This window comes from Panulirus ornatus, chromosome 22 (genome assembly GCF_036320965.1).
Source record: "Panulirus ornatus isolate Po-2019 chromosome 22, ASM3632096v1, whole genome shotgun sequence".
NCBI lineage: Eukaryota > Metazoa > Arthropoda > Malacostraca > Decapoda > Palinuridae > Panulirus > Panulirus ornatus.
This window is the reverse complement of record NC_092245.1, coordinates 15,020,905-15,042,989: the sequence shown is the minus strand read 5'-3', so window position 1 is coordinate 15,042,989 and position 22,085 is coordinate 15,020,905. Positions and strand designations below refer to the sequence as shown.

Below are 22,085 nucleotides of genomic sequence, written 5' to 3'. Positions count from 1 at the left end.
ACCTAAATATTTTCCTAAAAAATTTCAGTCACCAAATTATTCAACTATTCAACGAAGATTGAGCAAAAGATTTTTATATTTTGCCCTCTGTATTTCATGGTATAATTTTCATAACTAAAAATTTTAATGGAAAATGATGAGATTTCATTCAAGGTGCCAAACCCTTATGGGACATAGAATGCATTAAAAATAAAGAAAGAAGAAATAACATCTAAGAGGCTACTGGAAGAGAGAAAGAGAGGGATTGAGAGAGAGAGAGACAGAGGGGGCGGGGAGACATAAGCTCCTGATGTGAGATTTTTGTGTATGGTGTAACATGAATGGCGTTATCATTATGATTATTATTATCATTATTATTATTATTATTATTATTATTATTATTATTATTATTATTATTATTACTATTATTATTATTATTATTATTATTATTATTATTATTATTATTATTATTATTATTATCATTATTATTACTATTATTATTATCATTATCATTATTATTATTATTATTATTATTATTATTATTATTATTATTATTATTATTATTATTATTATTATTATCATTATTATTATTATTATTATCATTATTATTATAATCATTATCATCAATATTATTATTATTTCTATTATTATTACTGTTATCATTATTATTATTATTATTATTATTATTATTATTATTATTATTATTATTATTATTATTATTATTATTATTATTATCATTATTGTTATTATTATTATTATTTTTATCATTATTGTTGTTATCATTATTATTATCATTATTACTATTATTGTTTTATTTTTATTATTATCATTATCATTATTATTATCATGTTATTATTATCATAATTGTTATTATTGTCACTATCATTATCATCAATATTACTGTTATTATTTTGTATTTATTTTCATTAATATTATTATTTTTTTTTTTTTTTTTTTTTTTTATACTTTGTCGCTGTCTCCCGCGTTTGCGAGGTAGCGCAAGGAAACAGACGAAAGAAATGGCCCAACCCCCCCCCCATACACATGTACATACACACGTCCAGACACGCAAATATACATACCTACACAGCTTTCCATGGTTTACCCCAGACGCTTCACATGCCTTGCTTCAATCCACTGACAGCACGTCAACCCCTGTATACCACATGACTCCAATTCACTCTATTTCTTGCCCTCCTTTCACCCTCCTGCATGTTCAGGCCCCGATCACACAAAATCTTTTTCACTCCATCTTTCCACCTCCAATTTGGTCTCCCTCTTCTCCTCGTTCCCTCCACCTCCGACACATATATCCTCTTGGTCAATCTCTCCTCACTCATTCTCTCCATGTGCCCAAACCATTTCAAAACACCCTCTTCTGCTCTCTCGACCACGCTCTTTTTATTTCCACACATCTCTCTTACCCTTACGTTACTTACTCGATCAAACCACCTCACACCACACATTGTCCTCAAACATCTCATTTCCAGCACATCCATCCTCCTGCGCACATCTCTATCCATAGCCCACGCCTCGCAACCATACAGCATTGTTGGAACCACTATTCCCTCAAACATACCCATTTTTGCTTTCCGAGATAATGTTCTCGACTTCCACACATTTTTCAAGGCTCCCAAAATTTTCGCCCCCTCCCCCACCCTATGATCCACTTCCGCTTCCATGGTTCCATCCGCTGACAGATCCACTCCCAGATATCTAAAACACTTCACTTCCTCCAGTTTTTCTCCATTCAAACTCACCTCCCAATTGACTTGACCCTCACCCCTACTGTACCTAATAACCTTGCTCTTATTCACATTTACTCTCAACTTTCTTCTTCCACACACTTTACCAAACTCAGTCACCAGCTTCTGCAGTTTCTCACATGAATCAGCCACCAGCGCTGTATCATCAGCGAACAACAATTGACTCACTTCCCAAGCTCTCTCATCCCCAACAGACTTCATACTTGCCCCTCTTTCCAGGACTCTTGCATTCACCTCCTTTACAACCCCATCCATAAACAAATTAAACAACCATGGAGACATCACACACCCCTGCCGCAAACCTACATTCACTGAGAACCAATCACTTTCCTCTCTTCCTACACGTACACATGCCTTACATCCTCGATAAAAACTTTTCACTGCTTCTAACAACTTGCCTCCCACACCATATATTCTTAATACCTTCCACAGAGCATCTCTATCAACTCTATCATATGCCTTCTCCAGATCCATAAATGCTACATACAAATCCATTTGCTTTTCTAAGTATTTCTCACATACATTCTTCAAAGCAAACACCTGATCCACACATCCTCTACTGTTATTATTATATTATCATTATCATTCATAGTTATTATAACTGCTATCATTTTATCAGTATCAAATTAAATCGTTGAGCCATTCTGCTTATGGGGACTAAGTGTTCGCGCCGTCATGTTCATGAAGAACACATCGTCGAGCTCAGGGTGATCATCAATTCGTCAAACTAAATACGGATCTAAATCTTTGTGTTCATGAGAGTGAAATCATGAAGGAAAAAAAAAAAAGGTGTTTTACTCGCCATTTTCAAAATCAAAGGTTCGCCTCTACCCGGGTTTAGTTCTCGTACTCAGTGGAGTGACGCTACCGGAGCACCGTCAAATGTTGAAATGATGGTAGTAATAATGATCATGATGATGATAATGATCGGAAATTACAGTTATATGTGAACTCGTCCGCTACCCGTGAAAAATCGCTGTGATTTGTTCCCTCAAAGTACGAGAGGGATATATATATATATATATATATATATATATATATATATATATATATATATATATATATATATATATATATATATATATATATATATATATATATGAAGAAAAATAAGAGCATTATATGTTCAGTAAGTTAGTGAAATAAATGAATTATCCAGTTAATGAAGTTGTGGGAAGAATGCGTCTAACTGAGGCTTATGAAGAAGACACCAAACATCATATTCACTCAAGGATTTAGTTAACAAATTAATTGATGAATAGATGTATATAGAAAATATATCTAAACTGTTGAATGATGTCATTGGGGTTTGCATTAGACTGCGGTGTTCTCTACTTTTCAAAAGACACGTCATCAATAATGCCACTGACTAGAGGAAAATGGAAATGGAAAATTTAAATTGTAAGATAAATGTATATACAAGTATACGCAGTTTTTTTAAAGATCTGAAAAGTATATACCACAATGAAAAAAAAAATTCAAACATCCCCACACCTATAAAAAAAGATTTGAGTTTTCCCATCTGTATAAAATAGAATTATATGGTAAAAGTATAAAAAAAAAAAATATATATATATATATATATATATATATAGCGATATAGGTATATGGTATCATAAAAATTACGGAGTGGAGAGAGAAAAAGAGAGGAGGGGGAGGAGACATTTCACACTCAGACAACGAAAATTCCCATCAACGCTGCTGTTTCTCGGGGGAAAAGAACAGCGCCGGATCTTGAATCATACCGAAAAATATACCCGCCAATCGGATGTGGGCGTGTGAGAGCCTTTGCGTTCCGGTTACCGAGGTACGAACTGCCCTTTCATTGGCAGTGATAAAGATGTACGGATGCCATTCGTAAAACGGACGTACTGTAATATAGACACTCTTGTTTACGTTAACTATGGGTTGTATCTTTCTTCTGCGTGTGTGTGTGTGTGTGTGTGTGTGTGTGTGTGTGTGTGTGTGTGTGCGTGTGTGTATCCTTTTGTCTTTTCTTAAGCAAAAATCAAAGTGTGAGAGAAAGAAAAGTTGTTGTCTGAGTAAATACGTATGGATATCTAAGGATATGTATATGTATATATCCAAATCTAGTCCACAGAATGTAAAGTAGACTTTACACATCAGATCACTCCATAAGTAGACAACTTTTTGCTCTACATGAAGTACGTTTTGTACATAGCACTTGGCACACTGTTCACAGTGCAGCAAATATTTCTATACAGTGTGACTGCCGAATCTAAGACTCCTAGATTACCCTCCAAGCCGACGTGTTTATGCTATTGCTTTATCTTTTATTTTCTGCTTTCTCATATCTACGCATCCTGTCTACCTGAAGTAGAGAAACAACGTTTGATCTACTTTCACTTTATAGCAAAGTAGAATGTTGGCTAACCTTTTAGGAAATTTTACCCGCACCTCGCCATTCTTTCAATAGTCTTTTACTGCTGTCCTAGAGAATAGATTGTAAAAAGATTTGTCTCTGAAATAGACATTTTGTACTATGTATCTATCAATAGAATTGATTTTGATGACTGAATATCTTTAACATTTCTTTATCCATGTATGACAGTAGAAGTCATTCTTAAAAGGAGCTGTGGAGTAGTTATGAATAAAGATATGTGAATAAAACTACACCAGTAAAAAGAAAATACACAAAATGAAATTGTGTATTTTCTCCCTATTGCTTCTGTCTCAAAATTTTATTGTGTGATTGATTACTTGTTTTGCTAATGTCTCAAAATTCGATATCAATTTTAATGGATATTTGTTGAATTCTAACGTCCTTTTCATTACATTTCAGGTATATCTTACATATCTTAGATGATTCACGGGAATGGAAAAAGAAGTTTGATATCTTAGATTTGCTTTCAAAAAGAACATATCTAGAAAATTAGAGAAAAGGACTAAGAAGAGAAAACAGCTAAGCACCATTTTGAATCGACATCAATCTATTTTTTTTTTTTTTTTGACTCCAGAAAATCCATAACGATTTTGTTGCGATAAAAACTAAGCCTTCGGTTGCGAAGGGTTGCAAAGGGCTATAAATTTCCTGGGCAGGTTCTTGCCGACTTTTACGACAAGCAGCTTCGATAACTCTCTCTCTCTCTCTCTCTCTCTCTCTCTCTCTCTCTCTCTCTCTCTCTCTCTCTCTCTCTCTCTCTCTCTCTGACTCTAAATTCGCCGCTAAACCACCCTTGAAATTTCGTTGTAATTATTTCCCTTCCCTCCCCCTTCCCTTCCTCGCCCCCTCCCCTTCCTCCTCTTCCCCTTCCTCCTCCTCCTCCTCCTCCTCCTCCTACCTCCTCCTCCTCCTCCTCCTTCCCCCCTCCTCCTCCTCCTACCTCCTCCTCCTCCTCCTCCTCCTTCTCCACCACCAGGAGGAGTTCCGCAGTCCGTCGCCATTATTTAACCCCCCATCATCCTCCAGCCACCACCACCCCCTCCCCTCCACAACGTTATAACTTCATTGACGATAATGGCAACTCCAAACACCCGGGGTATGGCAACTGTTGCCCTCATGTCCCCTGGATGTTGTTGTGAGCTGAGGTTTATGTTGTGCCTTGCCATATGATACCGACTCATGTGGTCGACCAAAAAAAGAAAAAGTATTTATACCCCAAGAGTTCCCTAACTCAAGTCGAGGAAGAGTCCTTCTGACGCCATTATGTGGACCTCGCCGAACTAAATTCGAACGTTGAGAGAAATGGAAGTTATCATTTACCATCATTTCTTCACACATTCCGTGGGAACAACAGGTGAAATATATGAGAGGGAAAACCACACGTTATTTTCCACGTACTTTTGGTACTCTATGCTTATGCACGGGTCAGTACATGTACACGAAGATCAGTTCTCTTGAATTTGAGAATATAAAACCACGTACGACTGTAATCCTCAATTTAGTTTGATGAAGCACTGGACAACCCGACAATGAACAAGCGTCCGTCTTGAGAGATTTATTAAGGTAGTCTACCGCTTTAAGATATTATACACAGAGGCACGAGGTGTATATACATACATATATACAGCAGAGCTTAAACTGTAATCTATTCGCTCTTGTACCAAATGCATGTTCTGGACCATCTCCGAGAGTAGTCCAATTACCAAAGACACGAATAAATCATCGAAAATGACATTTATCTTTATGATGTTATCAGTCTAATTATAATCCAAAGCACGAATAAATTATCTGAAAATGATTCTTCTATATAATGCTATGGTCTAATGTTTGGACAACCGTTTACGTAGTTCTGCAGCCAGCTAAGTATGGTAATTTCGATCACCTGAAGAGCGATGCGTCTCCTCCGTCTTGAAGGTACTTTTTCTCCCCTGATCCCTTCCCAACTGCCGCTGGTGGGGTGGGGCACCACCTCCTCAAACCAACCAGCCCCCCCCCCCAAGTCCACTCCCCTCTCAGTCATGACTGTTACCATACTGAGGTCTGATGTACCCTAGGTAGCCACCGCCCACATCGGCCATGGTTCACTGCCCCTGCCCAACCTCTCCCCTCACCCCATTTATTCCCCCACCCACTACCACACCCCCTTATCCTACAACCTCCACCAACCCTACCCCCCCAAATCTCCCGGACCCCTCTCCCTCCTCCCCCATCCCACGTGCCTCTCAACTCAGACAGTCTGGTCACCACCCATCACTTTATCTGTTGTCCGACCATCAAATTATCGACTGCTCAAGGTTCGTCTTCTTGATTACTATGCCTGTTTGCTTGCTTGTCTGCCTGCTTGCCAAAAGAGGCCCGGGGAGAGGGCATCTGTCTGTGGACGACGTGCCTCATATTCCAGCTTGCAAGCTCTCCGTATCACAGGTCTCGCCTCATATAAATTGCCTCATATAATTACAACGCATTTCGATGTTCTTACGATGATCATTCCCATGAACCGGACTAAACATCTACCCGACGCGTATGACAGAGATTGGCAGCCAAGATGAGAAACACACGGCTTTATCTAGCAGGCTCTTCACAGTCTTCCCCCCCCCCCCCCCCCCCCCCCCCCCCCCCCCCCCCCCCCCCCCCCCCCCCGTCCCTCTTGGCAATATCCAAAAAGGATTTCTTCTCTTAGGTTCACGAATGATGGAGATCGCTTGCCCTAGCATGCGTCTTAGCCATTTGCCTGGACTGCGCCGCAAGATCGACTGTTCTCCTCAATTTCTCTGAGGAATGAGATATATCTATTTTGACGTTCAGTTTTAGAACAAGGGACCGACCGACCCCACCACACCGCCGTCTTGTTATGTAAGACTGTCTTGGAAAATGAAGGAACTGGAATGTGATTTCTGTATGATGAACATCAGACCATAAAGAATAATTACCCAGAGGATATATAGATATGTATCTCTCTCCAGAGCGTCTAATTGCATGTGATAAGGAGTTCCCTTTTATTTCACTGTAAGATGAAGGAATACTGAATTCGATATCGAAGGAATTTCTTTTAGATTATCTAAGTTACAGTGATCACTATAAGCCAATGATATTCTTCTCTTATCTGTTTTTTTTCTGTTTTATTATCAACGTGGTTTGACCCTGGATATGGTAGACACCTTTATTCTGTAGCGCTGGAAAGATCTACAGAAGTTATCCTTGTCAAAAGGTCAGAACAAAAAACCAGTCACCGATTTCTTCACCTCCTGTCCTCATCTCTCAGAATAACTCTGTGGGATAACAACACCTATATTCGTCAATCTTAAACTCCGTCAGTGTTCTAAAACGTCTTCTATCACCTCCTTCCATCGTCGCATGAACTATACAGCCATGGCAGGCCTTAATTGACATACCCTTCTTGCCTTCACATGTATGTAACACACCATTTGTAACTGGAAAGATTACCGACTCCAGGAGAGAATCGAACCCAGCTTACCATCAAAGGACCCTCTGACAGTGAACAACCTCCTTCCCACTTACCCTAAGTGGGTGGCCATAAGGATCAGGCAAATCAATTCGAATCACGAACCACGAAACACCTCATATATCATGATGATATGTTCTGCCCACTGAGAGTCAAAATGCTGCAACTGAATTTACACTGTTAACTCTTTTCTCTTTCTTTACGCCAAAGGCAGCAAGGAGATGTGCCAACTTATCATGCAGGATGGCCTTCTAATATTTTACACTCTCTTTGCCTCACGTCAAACGCAGTGTGCGCTATCCATATTAAAATCCGTTCTTAATAAGTCATTAGGGAGGGATTTGCATGAGAAAATATGGACCCGCTTTTGTTCATAGGACATAAATCCGTCCAGCGACATATGACAGGGATGTTCTGGGCAGACTCTCCTGCCCGTTCTTGCATTATGCATGTTAGGTGAAGGTATCTAATATCTATTCTAGTTAGCTGATAAACATCGCTACATTCCCCGAGCATCTAGGAGTTTGTTAGCTTAGTATTCATTCAACACCCACCCACCAAAAAACAATGTTATGCATTCTACTTTTTTGGGGGGGTCCTCCGTTTATTCACCTCTCTCTCTCTCTCTCTCTCTCTCTCTCTCTCTCTCTCTCTCTCTCTCTCTCTCTCTCTCTCTCTCTCTCTCTCTCTCTCTCTCTCTCTCTCTCTCTCTCTCTCTCTCTCTCTCTCTCTCTCTCTCTCTCTCTCTCTCTCATACGACATGCTGACGCGTAACGTAATAACTATCTCTCTTCTTCTCACTTTGATAACTATATCTATTCTTATCTCTTTGAATACCATATCTCATCACACCTCTTTGATTACCACCTCTGCATTGGGAAAGTGTCTTCCTGCAGTGCATAGGGTATCATACACATACACACACATACACACACACACACACACGCACACACACACACACACACACACACACACACACACACACACACACACACACACACACACATCAAACAAGTAAAAATAAAACAAAAACTGCTCGTCTTTTTGTTTGACATCTAGTGTACGGCGCAGCAAGAACAACTGGATTCAAAAACAAGATTTCTGAGTCCCTTACACTCGGTCCTTGCAGTATCTGCTACATAATCAAGCAATATAATCGCTGGCCTTTCATAACTAATGCATCTCATGTCCCAAGGTTACTTTCGAGCTCTTTGTTGGCCTGGAAGGCGTCTTTCATCACTTATTTTAATCGAGGAAAGGAATTCGCAACCTCCTTCTTTAAGTTTGGCGGTGGAGTACATTTTCTTGTAAGTAATGCGTTAAAGACCACTATCTATAGCACAGGGGACGTAAAGCATTTTGAGGAACAGCGATGCAAAGTTCCTGGGAGTCTTTAAGCAATGACTATCATTCCTACAGAACCTCTTTCCACTAAATTCTTGTCAAGTTGATTGAGTTGTTCATAGGAGGTGTTGCGTTGGACCTCCTGCCGGTCAAAATCTTATTACAAGGACTTAAATTTAAAATGTTAAGAATAACTAATGATGGCCTTTGAGAGAAGTGATGATCATTACATTTGATGCACCTAAGAGTAGCGTCCATTTATGTCTTGCTTTGTCAGAAACCGAGACCAAAAAACAGACAGACTCTACTCCTGACTACTTGAGGACGACGGTACGAGCTTCGAGCACGATGGTACGAGTGTCAAGCACGGTCCGAGCCTTGAGCAAGAAGGCACGAGCCTTGAGCACGAAGGCACGAGCCCCGAGCACGACTGGGTACATTCCTCAAACACGATGGTACGAACTGTCGAGCACGACTGGGTACATTCCTCAAACACGATGGTACGAACTGTCGAGCACGACTGTACGATTTTTTGACCATGACTGTACGAACCTTGGGCACGAAGTTGTGAACTTTGGATACGATGATATGAGACTCTATGCTGACCTTTAAAGGTCGTGATAAACGGAACGTCACCGCATCCAGGTATCGTACCATCGTGCTCCAGGTGTCGTACCGTCGCGCTCAAAGAACCATACCGTCGTGCTCAAAATTCGTCCAGTCGTGCTCAAGGATCATCCCGTCGTGTTCAAAGGCGTCCTGTCGTGCTCAAGGATCGTCCCGTCGTGCTCAAGGATCATCCAGTCGTGCTCACGGACCGTACCGTCGTCGTGCACATGAACAGGAAGGTAGGTCATAGTAAGCCAGGTACCAGAAGACTTAGCGGACCCCCCCCCTCCTCTGACCCCCCTCTTTCTCCTACCTCCTCCTCCTCCTCCTCCTCCTCCTCCTTTTCTCCCCCACTCACCACCCAGCAGTCGTCGCTATAATTACCAGGCTAACGACATCCATCCTCTGTCCTCAAAGAAGGAGAGACAGGTATAACCTGCAGGTCCAACCTGGTCGTCTACTGGGGCCTCACAAGGCAAATTGACCCCTATGCGAAGGTCGAGGGGAGGGCTCATTGTTCATTAATTACATCAGCAAGATGCGAGCTAAGGATTTATGCCGCGAAGTTGCAGTATAATGTCGACAATTATATATGTAGGACGAGCACGCAATGAGCATAATCGCCCTTGTGAGAGCTTACAATACAGGCGGATTTTCTTCCCAAAGGTCGCGTCTCTAAGCGCTCGTTAATGACTCGGCCATTTTACATCATTCTTTCTTTATAACCTTATTCGCCCCCCTCCCCCCCCTCCTTGCGACCGTCCGCCATATAGGTTTCTAATCATCTTAGACGACCCCCCACCTGACGACCCTCCTGTCCAAAGCTGCAAATTAGCAGCCTCAAGACTCCGGATAAACTCGTTTCTGTGTCCCCGTCTGGGGCGTGTTTTTGTATGGGTTGAAGTTCAAGCATGGACGTCAGTGAAGGGGTACGACAGTTGCTTCAGAGTTACTGAAGGGGTACTACAGTTGCTTCAGAGTCACTGAAGGGGTACTACAGTTGATTCAGAGTCACTGAAATGGTATTCCAGTTGCTTTAGGGTCACTGGTGGGGTACCCCAGTTGCTTCAGATTCACTGAAGGGATAATACAATGCTTCAGAGTCACTGAAGGGGTACTACAGTTGCTTCAGAGTCACTGAGGGGTATTCCAGTAGCTTCAGAGTCACTGAGGGGTATTCTTGTTGCTATAGGGTCACTGATGGGGTTCCCAGTTGCTTCAGTCACTGAAGGGGTACTACAGCTGCTTCAAAGTTCTGAAAAGGCATTCCAGTTGCTTCAGAGTCACTGAGGGGCACTACAGTTGCTTCAGAGTTATTGAAGGGGTACTGCAGTTGCTTCAGAGTCATTGAAGGGGTACTACAGTTGCTTCAGAGTCACTGAGGGGTATTCCAGTTACTTTAGGATCACTGGTGGGGTACCCCAGTTGCTTCAGAGTCACTGAAGGGATATTACAGGGCTTCAGAGTCATTGAAGGGGTACTACAGTTGCTTCAGAGTCACTGAGGGATACTACAGTTGCTTCAGAGTCACTGAGGGATACTACAGTTGCTTCAGAGTCACTGAGGGATACTACAGTTGCTTCAGAGTCACTGAGGGGTACTACAGTTGCTTCAGAGTCACTGAAGGATACTACAGTTGCTTCAGAGTCACTGAAGGGTACCCCATACATTTCAAACATCAGTGAAGGGTACTCCAGCTGTTTAAGAATCACTGAAGGGTACACCAGTTGCTTCAGAGTTACTGAAAGAAATTCCATTTATTTCAGACTCCACTGAATGGTATCCCAGCTGCTTCAGAGTCACTGAAGGGTATTTCAGATGTTCACTGAAGGTGGCTCCCTAGTTGCTTCACATGACTTGGAAAAGTAAAGAGTCTGTGGCATTCTATGTTTATTAGTTTTGTTGACTACAATGTACATTATTCCACTTGACATAGGAGGCTTAAAGAGAACCCCTCAAGTATTTTGAAACAATAATCATATCTGTACATGATTTAACCCTTCTGGACAAACATATGCTTACTTAAAAAAAAAAAGGAAAAATAAAGTTTAATCCTTGATGTGGGCCACTGCAAAACAATACTTGCAACAATGATGATGAAAAGTATATCATAAAGAAGTGAGAGAAGAAAAAAGGAAAACGAGAGAGAGAGAGAGAGAATAATACCATAACTAAAGCACATTCTATTATAGTTCTAACTCGCATTCGAGGAAGAAGAGGGAGACGTGGTCCATCAGCTGAAAAATGAGAAAATAAAAAATGATTCTCAACATCTTGAGCAGAGCCCGGAGCTGCCTTCTTTGTGTTAAACGTTGGAGGTCGAGAAGGGTACACCTACAGACACGGATAAAGACGCATCGAACGGCGCAAATGCAAGCATTGGATAGGAATATCTTTCGTTTACCCAACGAGGGCGTGTTGCAAATTGTGTATATGGAATCCGCGAGCTTTTGAGGGAGGAAAAAAAAAAACAGTTGTAGTAAAATCTTTTTTTTTTCCCTGAAGTAGGACACTGCTGCTAAAACGTTTCTTTATTCTTACAGCAAGACAAATGCTCCCCGTTCCATCTCATTTTTGTTATGTCCAATATCTGCCTTTGCACCGCAAGACGCGTCTGAGGAAAAGGTCAGTAGAAGCAGTGGTGGTGTGGTCACCAGGGAGGCTTAAAAGAATCTTGCTCTGGCTTTTGTTATTGTACCACATTCATTTCCCCCCCTCTACAGTTGAGTCGCCTGCCGTTGGATCATCCCTACGACACTACGGGCCTCGAGAAATGAAGTATATCTTCTTCATCATGGTACTCAGATATGGGGGGGTGGGGTGGGATTGATAATTATAATAGGTTTGGCCTGGGGGGGGAAGAAGAAAGGGAGGGAAATAGCATAACAACACTTCGAGGTACTGATTGTATAGCATCGTTTATCTTATGTGAAGCAGTTGACCAGTGGCTCCCCAGTGATACAAGCCACCACAGCATCTCTGACCCGGGTTACCCTACAAGCACAGCAGTCGAGGCGGTCGTCGGAGACCCAGGGAGGTGGACGATGGGGAGAGTCTTTTGGTCGGGCTTGTAGAACTGGAGGAATCGGAGAGTGAACAAAGGTGAACATTACGTTTTTTGTTGTTGTGGATTATTTGTAATGGGAATGTGATTGTTGAATGAGTCCCTCGAACATTCCTTGAGCAGTTGTTTTGAAACAGAGACAGAGAGAGATAGAGAGAGTGATATACAGTTCGAGCTGAATGAAGGAATAAAACAGGAGAAAACAAGGAACAGGAACGGTGTATGGATGAAGAAGTCTTCCCCCGCCAGTAGAGATGGCCGAGGTGCAACAGAAAGAACCAGCTGTAATGGAACCATAAAACAGAAAGAAAGTCCTGGAACTGAGCGAGTAAGACCAAAGACCCCAGTGAAGAAGCCCCTTTGAACCCCAGATGTGATGTGCCCACCTACCTACCTCCCTACCCTCCCTTCCCTTCCCTAATGCGTCCCTGAATCCACCACAGACCTCCCCCTGAAACGACTCGGCCCCCATCGAAGTCCCCAGGTCTTCGCCATCCAACCTGACCAACACGGACAGGACATTTAGAATCTATGTACACCTAGTATGTATAACACTGGGATGCGCTTAAATAATAATAATGAAAAAAATGTGTCCTCGTCTGTTCTGTGATTTTGTACGTATTTAACAATAATGTTGCTTAGTACAGTACAATAATAAAAGATGAAACAAATGTACACGCATTCTATAACAAAGTACATTCTTTTTATTTTCCTTAATTGGTCGACTCGTCTTCAACCAATCATGATTGTTAAGTGAGCATCTCTATTGCCATTAGTGATATTGTTCTCTTTTCTATACAGAATCCCGGCCTACTTGAAGAGCCTCGTCCATTTTTTTCTATTTCACTAACAGGCTCTTAAATGAAACGTGTGGATTTCTTCTTTTTCTTTTTCATCTTATTTTTTTTCTGCAAAGATATCTGACTGCCCCTTCTTCTTCTTCTTCTTCTTCTTCTTCTCTCTTTTTTTTTTAAATTAGTGAACAACACCTAAGAGCTTATGGAGTGCACAAAAATCATCCACGGATGTCAATGAGTCAACAGCTCACAGAGTCAAGCTGAAAACACCTATGGGTGACGAGATAAGCTACCCTGAGCTTTATTATCTATGGGGGACCGTAATATAGCAGTGATGCATAAGGCTCACAATAGCTTCAATCTGTCACGTCTTGAAGGCAGTCTACTTGCTTCAAGCCGAGGGAAGGAGAGTCTGCTACAAATACTATGAAGCGAACGATAGAAAATTCTTAGACTTTTTACAAGGAGTATTGTCTGTGCAGTATTATTATTTTTTTTTTATACATGTTCCTACTAAAAACACATTGTGCAGTCAGCCGCATGTAAGTACAAATTATTTGGCATAAATTACGATGAATAAAAGGTTTATTGGGCCTTTTTTTCCTTTTTACATTAGCCTAGCATTACGCATAGCCATTGAAAACACACATGGAGAGATAGGGACAGAGAAAATTACCAACAGAAATACCTATACGTATGTGTTACTTAAAAGTTCACAAAAGGACATTTATAAAATTACTTACAATTTTAAACATCTATGGATACAATTTTTTTGTAGTAAATTGACACCAGATGGATACAACAGTACACAGCACTTTTATTTTAGGGTTTTGTGTGCACATATACTTGAAAGCTTTTGTATGACTTTAAGTTTATTTTTCTCTTATGTGTTCATGGCCTTTGCTAAACACCATTTCGAAGGCTTTTTGTTACTATTTTCATTGCTCTTGTCAGCATTCTTTTCTTGCTTCCTCAGTCTGAGAAATACGTATTCTGTCAAGTGCTTGGAGTCTTAGAACACGTAGTGTTCAGTGGCACACCAGTTGTTCGTCGAAGCATTCTGGTGTTCACTGAAGCACTTGGTGTTCAGTGGTACGCCTGGTCTTCAAAAGGAATACCTGGGATTCATTGAATACATAGTGTTCAATGAAGTACCCAGTGCTCATAAATCACTGAGTGTTCACTTGGGCACCTGGTATTCAGTGAACTACCCAGTGTTCATGGAACACTTGGTACTCAATGGATCACTTCGTGTTCAATGGACCACTCGGTATTCAGTGGATTTCCTAATGTCCAATGGAACAATTGATGATCAATTGAGCATCTAAGTGTTCCATAGAACACTAGGATTCAATGGAGCACCAAGTGTTCACAGAACACTTGGTGTTCATTGGAACACCAAATGTTTGTCAAGCAATCAGTCTTCGTGATGCACTTAGTGTCCGTAAACAACTAGAGATTCATGAACCACTTCATGCCTCATGGGACCTTATAGAATTGTTAAGCATTTCGTGCCTCATGAAACACTTTCGGTTTAGCAAAGCACTCTAGTGCTCACGAAGCGTTGAGTGTCTGTCTATGGATTACAAGGGGTGACTAACTGTCACTGGTATTCACTAAGTCAAATGAGATTCAGTGATTCGAACAGCGATTGACGTGAGCCAGTTAATGTTACAGTCTGAACGTGGGCGAAGCAGTGCCTCCCGGCACGGGCTTCATTCAACTCAAGCTTATAATGGATGGATTTTGTGAGCTTTTTATCGTCTTGTCTTGGCAGCAGTGGCAATAGCAGTATTAGTAGTACTACTAGTAGTAGTAGTAGAAGTAGTAACAGTAGTAGTAAAAGAAAAAACTTTTCTACTTCATCACTAAGATGTTTGAAGTGCGTCGAAAGCTCGTAATTTCGAACGGAATGATCCGGCGAACGGAACGTGTCGAGTCCCCACTCACTCGGGAAAAGTGGAAAGAAGTTACAATAAATGACACTTGAGGGAGAGAGAGAGAGAGTATGACTCATGTTCCTCAAAGTCTACGAGGTCAGTTCAAGTAAGTTTTGAGACCATTTGGCTCAAGCCACTTGAAGACACAGGAGGGAAAAGAAAAAAAGATTAGGTCTCCATTTCCACGGAAAAAAAGGAGAGATGCCTCGTCAACTCGTGTGTCTTTCCACCTTAGTCTCATTCTGTGTCGATAGATGATCATCAGAGACAACTAAAAGGATACAAAAAGGGGCACAGTGGTGCGAGTGTGTCTTGAAACACACTCACCTTGATGCAGATGCCTCATGGAAGAACCCATCATCACACAAGTGTCTCCTGAAGGCCATTCATTGTGTAGCAAGTGTCACACAAATGACACTCACATTGAAACGAGTAGCCTTACCAGAGAAGGACTACCATGATGAACGTCTACCGTCAAGAACACCTGCTATGACAAAGACTGTTCTATGGAGCACACTTGCCATGAATTGAGTGTTGTCTCCTACAGACCGGCCCCTCGTGAGGTATGGAGAACAGTCGTCCTGAAGAACAATAATCAGAGATAACGCCTTTATCAATTTAGAGATAGCATCTTTATCAATAACTTCATAGCTCTATGTCTGTCTCTGTCTCTCTCTTTCTCTCTACTGATGAACAGCAGACTGTAAACTAGTATGTCTCTCTCATGGATAAACCACTAAGTCAGATGAGGTTCAGTGATTCGAACAGTAATTCAAGTGAGCCAGTCTAAGTTTCAGTCTGAATGTGGACGAAGCAGTACATCGTGGCGTGGGTCTCGAATCCAGCACTAAAAAGTACTTTGCAAGAACGACAGTAATTCTTACACTCTTCAAGTCAACTTCAGCTGGTGACACTTAACACTTCCTTCAGCCTTAGACTCATCAACGCACACCCTTAATCACTGTAACATTGGGTTCGATTTAGATGTCTAATCCTCGGATGGAATGCAGCCAACGATGGCACTTTGAGAGAAGAATGTTATCACAATCCTACATCAAAATGATAACCAAACTCAAGGCAAGAATAAACTTCAGGGGACAGTATAAGATATGTAGAGGAAAAAGAGAAGAATTAGAAGGATTGTAGTAATCGTGAGAGGACGAGGAAGAATAGATAACAAGTCATAGTAAAAGAATAAGTAACAAAACAAGTGAGAAACATTTGCTGTAGAGTTACCGTCATATCATCTGCCACGACTTCCTATTCTAAACCATCTCCGTCAGGAGGAAAAAGAGTTTGCCGCCAAGTCTTGGGTTCGACCAGTGAGATATAACTGTGTTCCTGCTCCCGGCAGTCGGAGTAGAATAACACCAGTGCGTTGTGGGGCGTTCGATGCCCTATATCTCATAAGTTAATTGGGGTCTGCGATCATGCGGGACCCAACGAATGTCTGCAACACATGCTTGAAAGCGGGACCCCAACGGGCGTTGAGGAGTTCAACCCTCTATAGTGAGTTTATCGTTTGTTTTCCCTATTCTGTCGAATCGTGAACGCAATGACGATCATTAATCCCGGGGTTGTCATTGAAGTTTACGTCTTCTCACTCAATTCAGCCGGATGAATAGTTTTCCCTTTTATTCTCCTCTGATTATTGACTGGATTCTTGAGGTTTCAGCCACAAGATATCTTAGCCATAAAGCACATGCGTCTTTAACAACGAGTTCCTTTGATCCCACCGTAACGGACACCGTGTATATATATATATATATATATATATATATATATATATATATATATATATATATATATATATATATATATATATATATATATATATATATATATATATATATATATATATATATATATATATATATATATATATATAATATATATATATATATATATATATATATATATATATATATATATATATATATATATATATATATATATATATATATATATATATATATATGCTTGCCCTTCCCTCGTAAAAGACAACTTTTTTTCGATGATGGATCTGTCAAAATTTGGGGTAGAAATGATTAATATCAGTCATGCAAAAAAGAGACTAATTCCACTACATCATTCGTTAACTTCGATAAATTAAGATTATCAACATATTGCCATAAAAAAACATTTTTTTTTCTTCCAATAACAATACCTAAATACAGTTTTACAACAGCTGGACATGCCTTACAGATGGCGCAAGAACTCAAGGATTATCAATCCCCACTGAAAGCAAAAAAAGGAAAAAAAGAATCTGAAAAAAAAACAGATATTGACCAAACTATGATAACTTTAGATTGAAACAATTCAACATCTACCACGAAGCCATGTCCACTGTCTACCATCTGAGATCTTATCCCATATCAACTCATATTTAACTTGCTCAGTGCCCTGGCTTACATAAAGAACCCCCTTTTATATTCATGTATTTTTTTTAAACCAGTCCTTTTACTATTTTTATATGACTTTTAAGATATATGATAAAAAAAACCAGAAGAAGCCAGGACACAGCGGAACCAACTACTTAAACACTATACAGAGAGGCCATGGCTTTTCGTCTGGCATGAGGATGCAGCTGTACATGGTGAGAGGGGTCCCCTTGAGAAAGAGAGGGAGAGAGAGAGACACACACACACGAGAGATGGAAAAAAAATGAAGAATGCTTCATCTGAACAGCCAGAGAGCATTCTACACTCTCCTTTAGGGATGGGCGGAGGGAGAGAGAGAGAGAGAGAGAGAGAGAGAGAGAGAGAGAGAGAGAGAGAGAGAGAGAGAGAGAGAGAGAGAGAGAGAGAGGAGAATGATAAACTAAGACCCAATTCAACCCTACATCCTCATCTGCCATGGCAATTATGCACATTCCTTGGCCTCATGTAAACAGTTATTATGCACACACATTATTACAATCAAAATAATTCGGAGGAGAGAGGTATCAGAGAACGGATTGATAAAACAAAACCGCTCGTCTTGAAAAAAAAAAGAAAAAAAAAATCTTCTCTAAGCCTAGAAATTCATACCTTCCAAAATAGTATTTTATCCAACCTTTAAAGCTCTAATTTAGCATATCGGCTATTGCACTAACACTTTCGCATGCGTTGTCATACCAATTGAAACTCTCTGCTTATCGCAAAATAAACCCTCTCAGGTCTTGGAGGTTAAGATATACCCCTTTTTTTTTTTTGTTTAAATCACTTGAAATCGACTCACAATCTTCAGCGGAGAAAAAAGGAAAGATAGACTAACATTGTTAACAGGTAAGAACAGGTGAATGCTACAGAGAGTTTCAATATTAATTCCTCATCTTTGTACTGAGCCATGGCATCTTTGGGGGCTTACATGTACGCAACGAACAAGTCTACATGTACACCTTCCAGCTACACTTGGCATGGCGATCAACCCTATATTGATTCTCAAGACAAACATAACAATTAATAGAAATAAATATAATCCATTTACAATGTAACAACACTCAGTCAATGTACTACATTCTTCTTAATCCGTCAAACAAGTCGAAAAAACTACAGTATTTTGTGTTTTCAGGAACTTAAAGCTGGAATCCTTGGTTAATATCTAATTTACAAAAGAGAAACAAAACTATTCCAATTAAGAATAACATTTAGCTAACATGGAATCACTTACAAAATAATGAGGGGGGTATATTATTGTTTTCTAAAGTGGGGACCATATCTGTTAGTTCAGAAACTACAACCTGGTCACTGGTGTCTTGTACAACACTCTTACAATATAACAATCTAATTAGGCTCTCAACAAATTCATTCACTAAACTCGTACGTGTGTGTGTACGAATCTTCCACTACCAATTGTCTGTCTATGTCTCGTGTACATTCCTCACTAAGTACTTCAGGGCTCTCAGGACAAGAAATGGACCATTGAATCAGTCTATTTCTCGTTCCCCTCCCTGGGAAATGATTTCTCGAAAGGGACACGAGAGGAGGCAGCAAAAGCCTCCGCCAGCCAGCCCCTCCCTCCTTAGGAATTTTAAAACACTCGAGTTCAGGCAGCCTTGTGAGCAATGTCTCATAAAAAAGTGGGGGAAAGTAAGACTGATAAAGAGAATCAGCGTCACCAACAGCCCTCGAGTACGTTTGTGGGAATGTGTGGTGAGAAATGAGTCATGGATCTCTGTGTGGTATGGAGGTTTTTTGGGGTTTTTTTTTGGATTTCCTTCTGAGTCAAGTTCTGGGAAAAGGAGAGAGAGTCAAATGTCTGTTGCTACTGTTTGCTTCTCTGATTATGCCAGTTTGGAGTTAACTTTTTGTTACACATGGAAGCTGATGGAACAGTTTTCTTGGATCGCAATGATCTGATATATATCCTACTGGAGTGTGGATCACAATACTCCATTATAGTAAACTGTTGGCTTCTTTCTATTGGATATCTTATCTTTTTTGTGTATGGTGGGGGTTGTAGGTAGACCTGTTGAATCGGGGTGTTATTGTGACTTTTGTTATAGGTAGAAAATGTGTATCATCTGCGTTCACTGTTGAAGAAGTTTATATAAAGTAAGCTGGTGGTAGAGAGGTCTGTGAGCTCCTCATAGTCAGTCGAGCACACACGAGAAACATGGTCTTCTTTTGCCCATCTCCTGAATGTGCTCCCTGTGGTTCAGGTGTGCACACACACCCCCGTCGCCTCAAACACGCAGCTTCTTAGGGTCGAGGGTGCCTATTAACTGGAGCCAGCATTACGTGGCGGAAAGGTTGCCCAGACGAGGGTGTTTGTGTGTAAGTTTGTTTGCATCTTTATCATTCTCTGTGGCAACCAATCGCCAGCGAAATTGAGATGCGTTGGTTTCCAGTCTGTTGAATTCCAACCCCGGAATAAGGTAATCTGAATGTTACTGGCCAATTGTAGTGACCCTGTTTGGTCTGCCAACTTTTACCATCACTAAGATATAAGACCAAAAAAAAGATTATATTGTAAATTTAGAACTAACACCTCAAATGTCTTAGTTGTAATCGAACAAGGTAAAGAATGTGTCCTCGGTTTGCCCCCCAGAGCGTGTAACCAGCTGATGCTCGGGGTCCGCGGGCGGAGCGTCTGCTGGAGGTGTGGACGTCAGAGAGGTTGGTTGGGCGTGCATGTCGTTGATGCTGGTGGGCGTGAAATAGAGACTTTTGTTTAAATAAGCAGCAGCACGCCCTTGTGGGGAGCAAGCACCATAACGTTAAGTCGCAGCCTTGGTGTCTCCAGTGCCCCCTCCCGCTGACGCGGAGGAGGATGAGGAGGCGTTGGTAGCTGAAGCAGGCTGGCTGCTGCCTGTTGATGGTTGCTGTTCCTTGTTGGTCTTCTTTTCGTCCTGTTGCTGCTTGAGTTTATCCTGTTCTTCCCGTTCTCGTCGTACTTGTTCATTGATCTCCTTCACCGCCCGCAGCTCCTTCTTCAGCTTCATGCGACGGTTTTGGAACCAGATTTTCACCTGCAAGAGACGAAGAGTGTGAGACACGGGGTAGTTGCCATGCAATTTAAGGTAGAAAGAACTGCCTGGGCATGCAAGGCCAATATCGTACGTCATTAGTGCATGATGAGATGTACTGATAAGCAACTGATATATTCTGGGCATCAGTAGTGCACTGTGATGTATAGACACAGATAAGCAAATGGTACATTAGATTGTAAAGTATGTAAAAGGGGGGAACATAGCAACCCACAGGGTACTTTAGGTTTTCTTTATATATCCTTAACTCTGACCTGTGAATCAGTGGGTGCACTAAGAGCTGAGCCCTAAAGGAAGTGAATGTTGTTTACGACTTCTTACAAGAACCCTGGGGAGAACTGGATTAGATAACTGATGCAGGCCTTAACACGCGCGCCACACACAAAGGCGAAGTCACATAACATGGCTTTAGTATGATGAAAGTTGCCTGGTATATATATATATATACCAGGCAAAGAAAATCCATCCGGGGGCACGCACACACACACACACACTCACACAAACACACTGGTCGTTTTACTACAGGGTTCCCCTTTTGAAACTGCATGAATATTGCAGGAAATTGCCTTATTTGCCTACTTGCAATAATCCATTAGCCTGTTTGTGGGAATTTTGCACATACTGTGCCGCGGTCGTAATGCGAAGGGGAGGAGGGGGGAGATGGGGTGAGGGATGGGGGGTGGAGAGATATATACCGTTACAGAAAATTATGTTTGGCACTCATTATCTGCAACGGTCATCAGTAATGGATGCCTTAGTAACATGCAATGGCTCATTAGCTATTAAACACTTCCCCTCCCTCCTCCTCCCCTCTCTCCCCCCCTGCCTCCCTTAACGACCATTAATTACTTCTCTCTCTCTCTCTCTCTCTCTCTCTCTCTCTCTCTCTCTCTCTCTCTTTTTGACCAGTCTTGGAGAACCTGACGCTCGGATTCCTCTCACTTTAGTGGGATGTTAACGTGTGGTATGGGTTTGTTGTGGTGGAACGACGAAGACGAGGAAAGGTGATGTGGACGAGTCTCTCTCTCTCTCTCTCTCTCTCTCTCTCTCTCTCTCTCTCTCTCTCTCTCTCTCTCTCTCGTGCTGGAGTTGGGTGGGGGATCTAACCTTGAATGTCTCTGTGTCTTTCTTGATTGTCTTTAATGTATATTTCTTTTATGGCATTATTGTGGCCCTGTTTATGCCATTGTATTTGCTCTCTCTCTCTCTCTCTCTCTCTCTCTCTCTCTCTCTCTCTCTCTCTCTCTCT

General features: G+C 41.1%; 1 protein-coding gene across 1 annotated transcript in view; it reads right to left on the bottom strand.

Moving 5' to 3' along the window:
• Positions 1-17,273: 17,273 nt before the first annotated feature.
• LOC139756569 (uncharacterized) overlaps positions 17,274-22,085 on the bottom strand; it is a 198,280-nt gene continuing 193,468 nt past the window's right edge. The window contains exon 4 of the mRNA XM_071676172.1: positions 17,274-20,818. Within this exon, the coding sequence (XP_071532273.1) occupies positions 20,567-20,818 (252 nt within the window). The 3' untranslated portion in view covers positions 17,274-20,566. The remainder of the gene's footprint in view (positions 20,819-22,085) is intronic.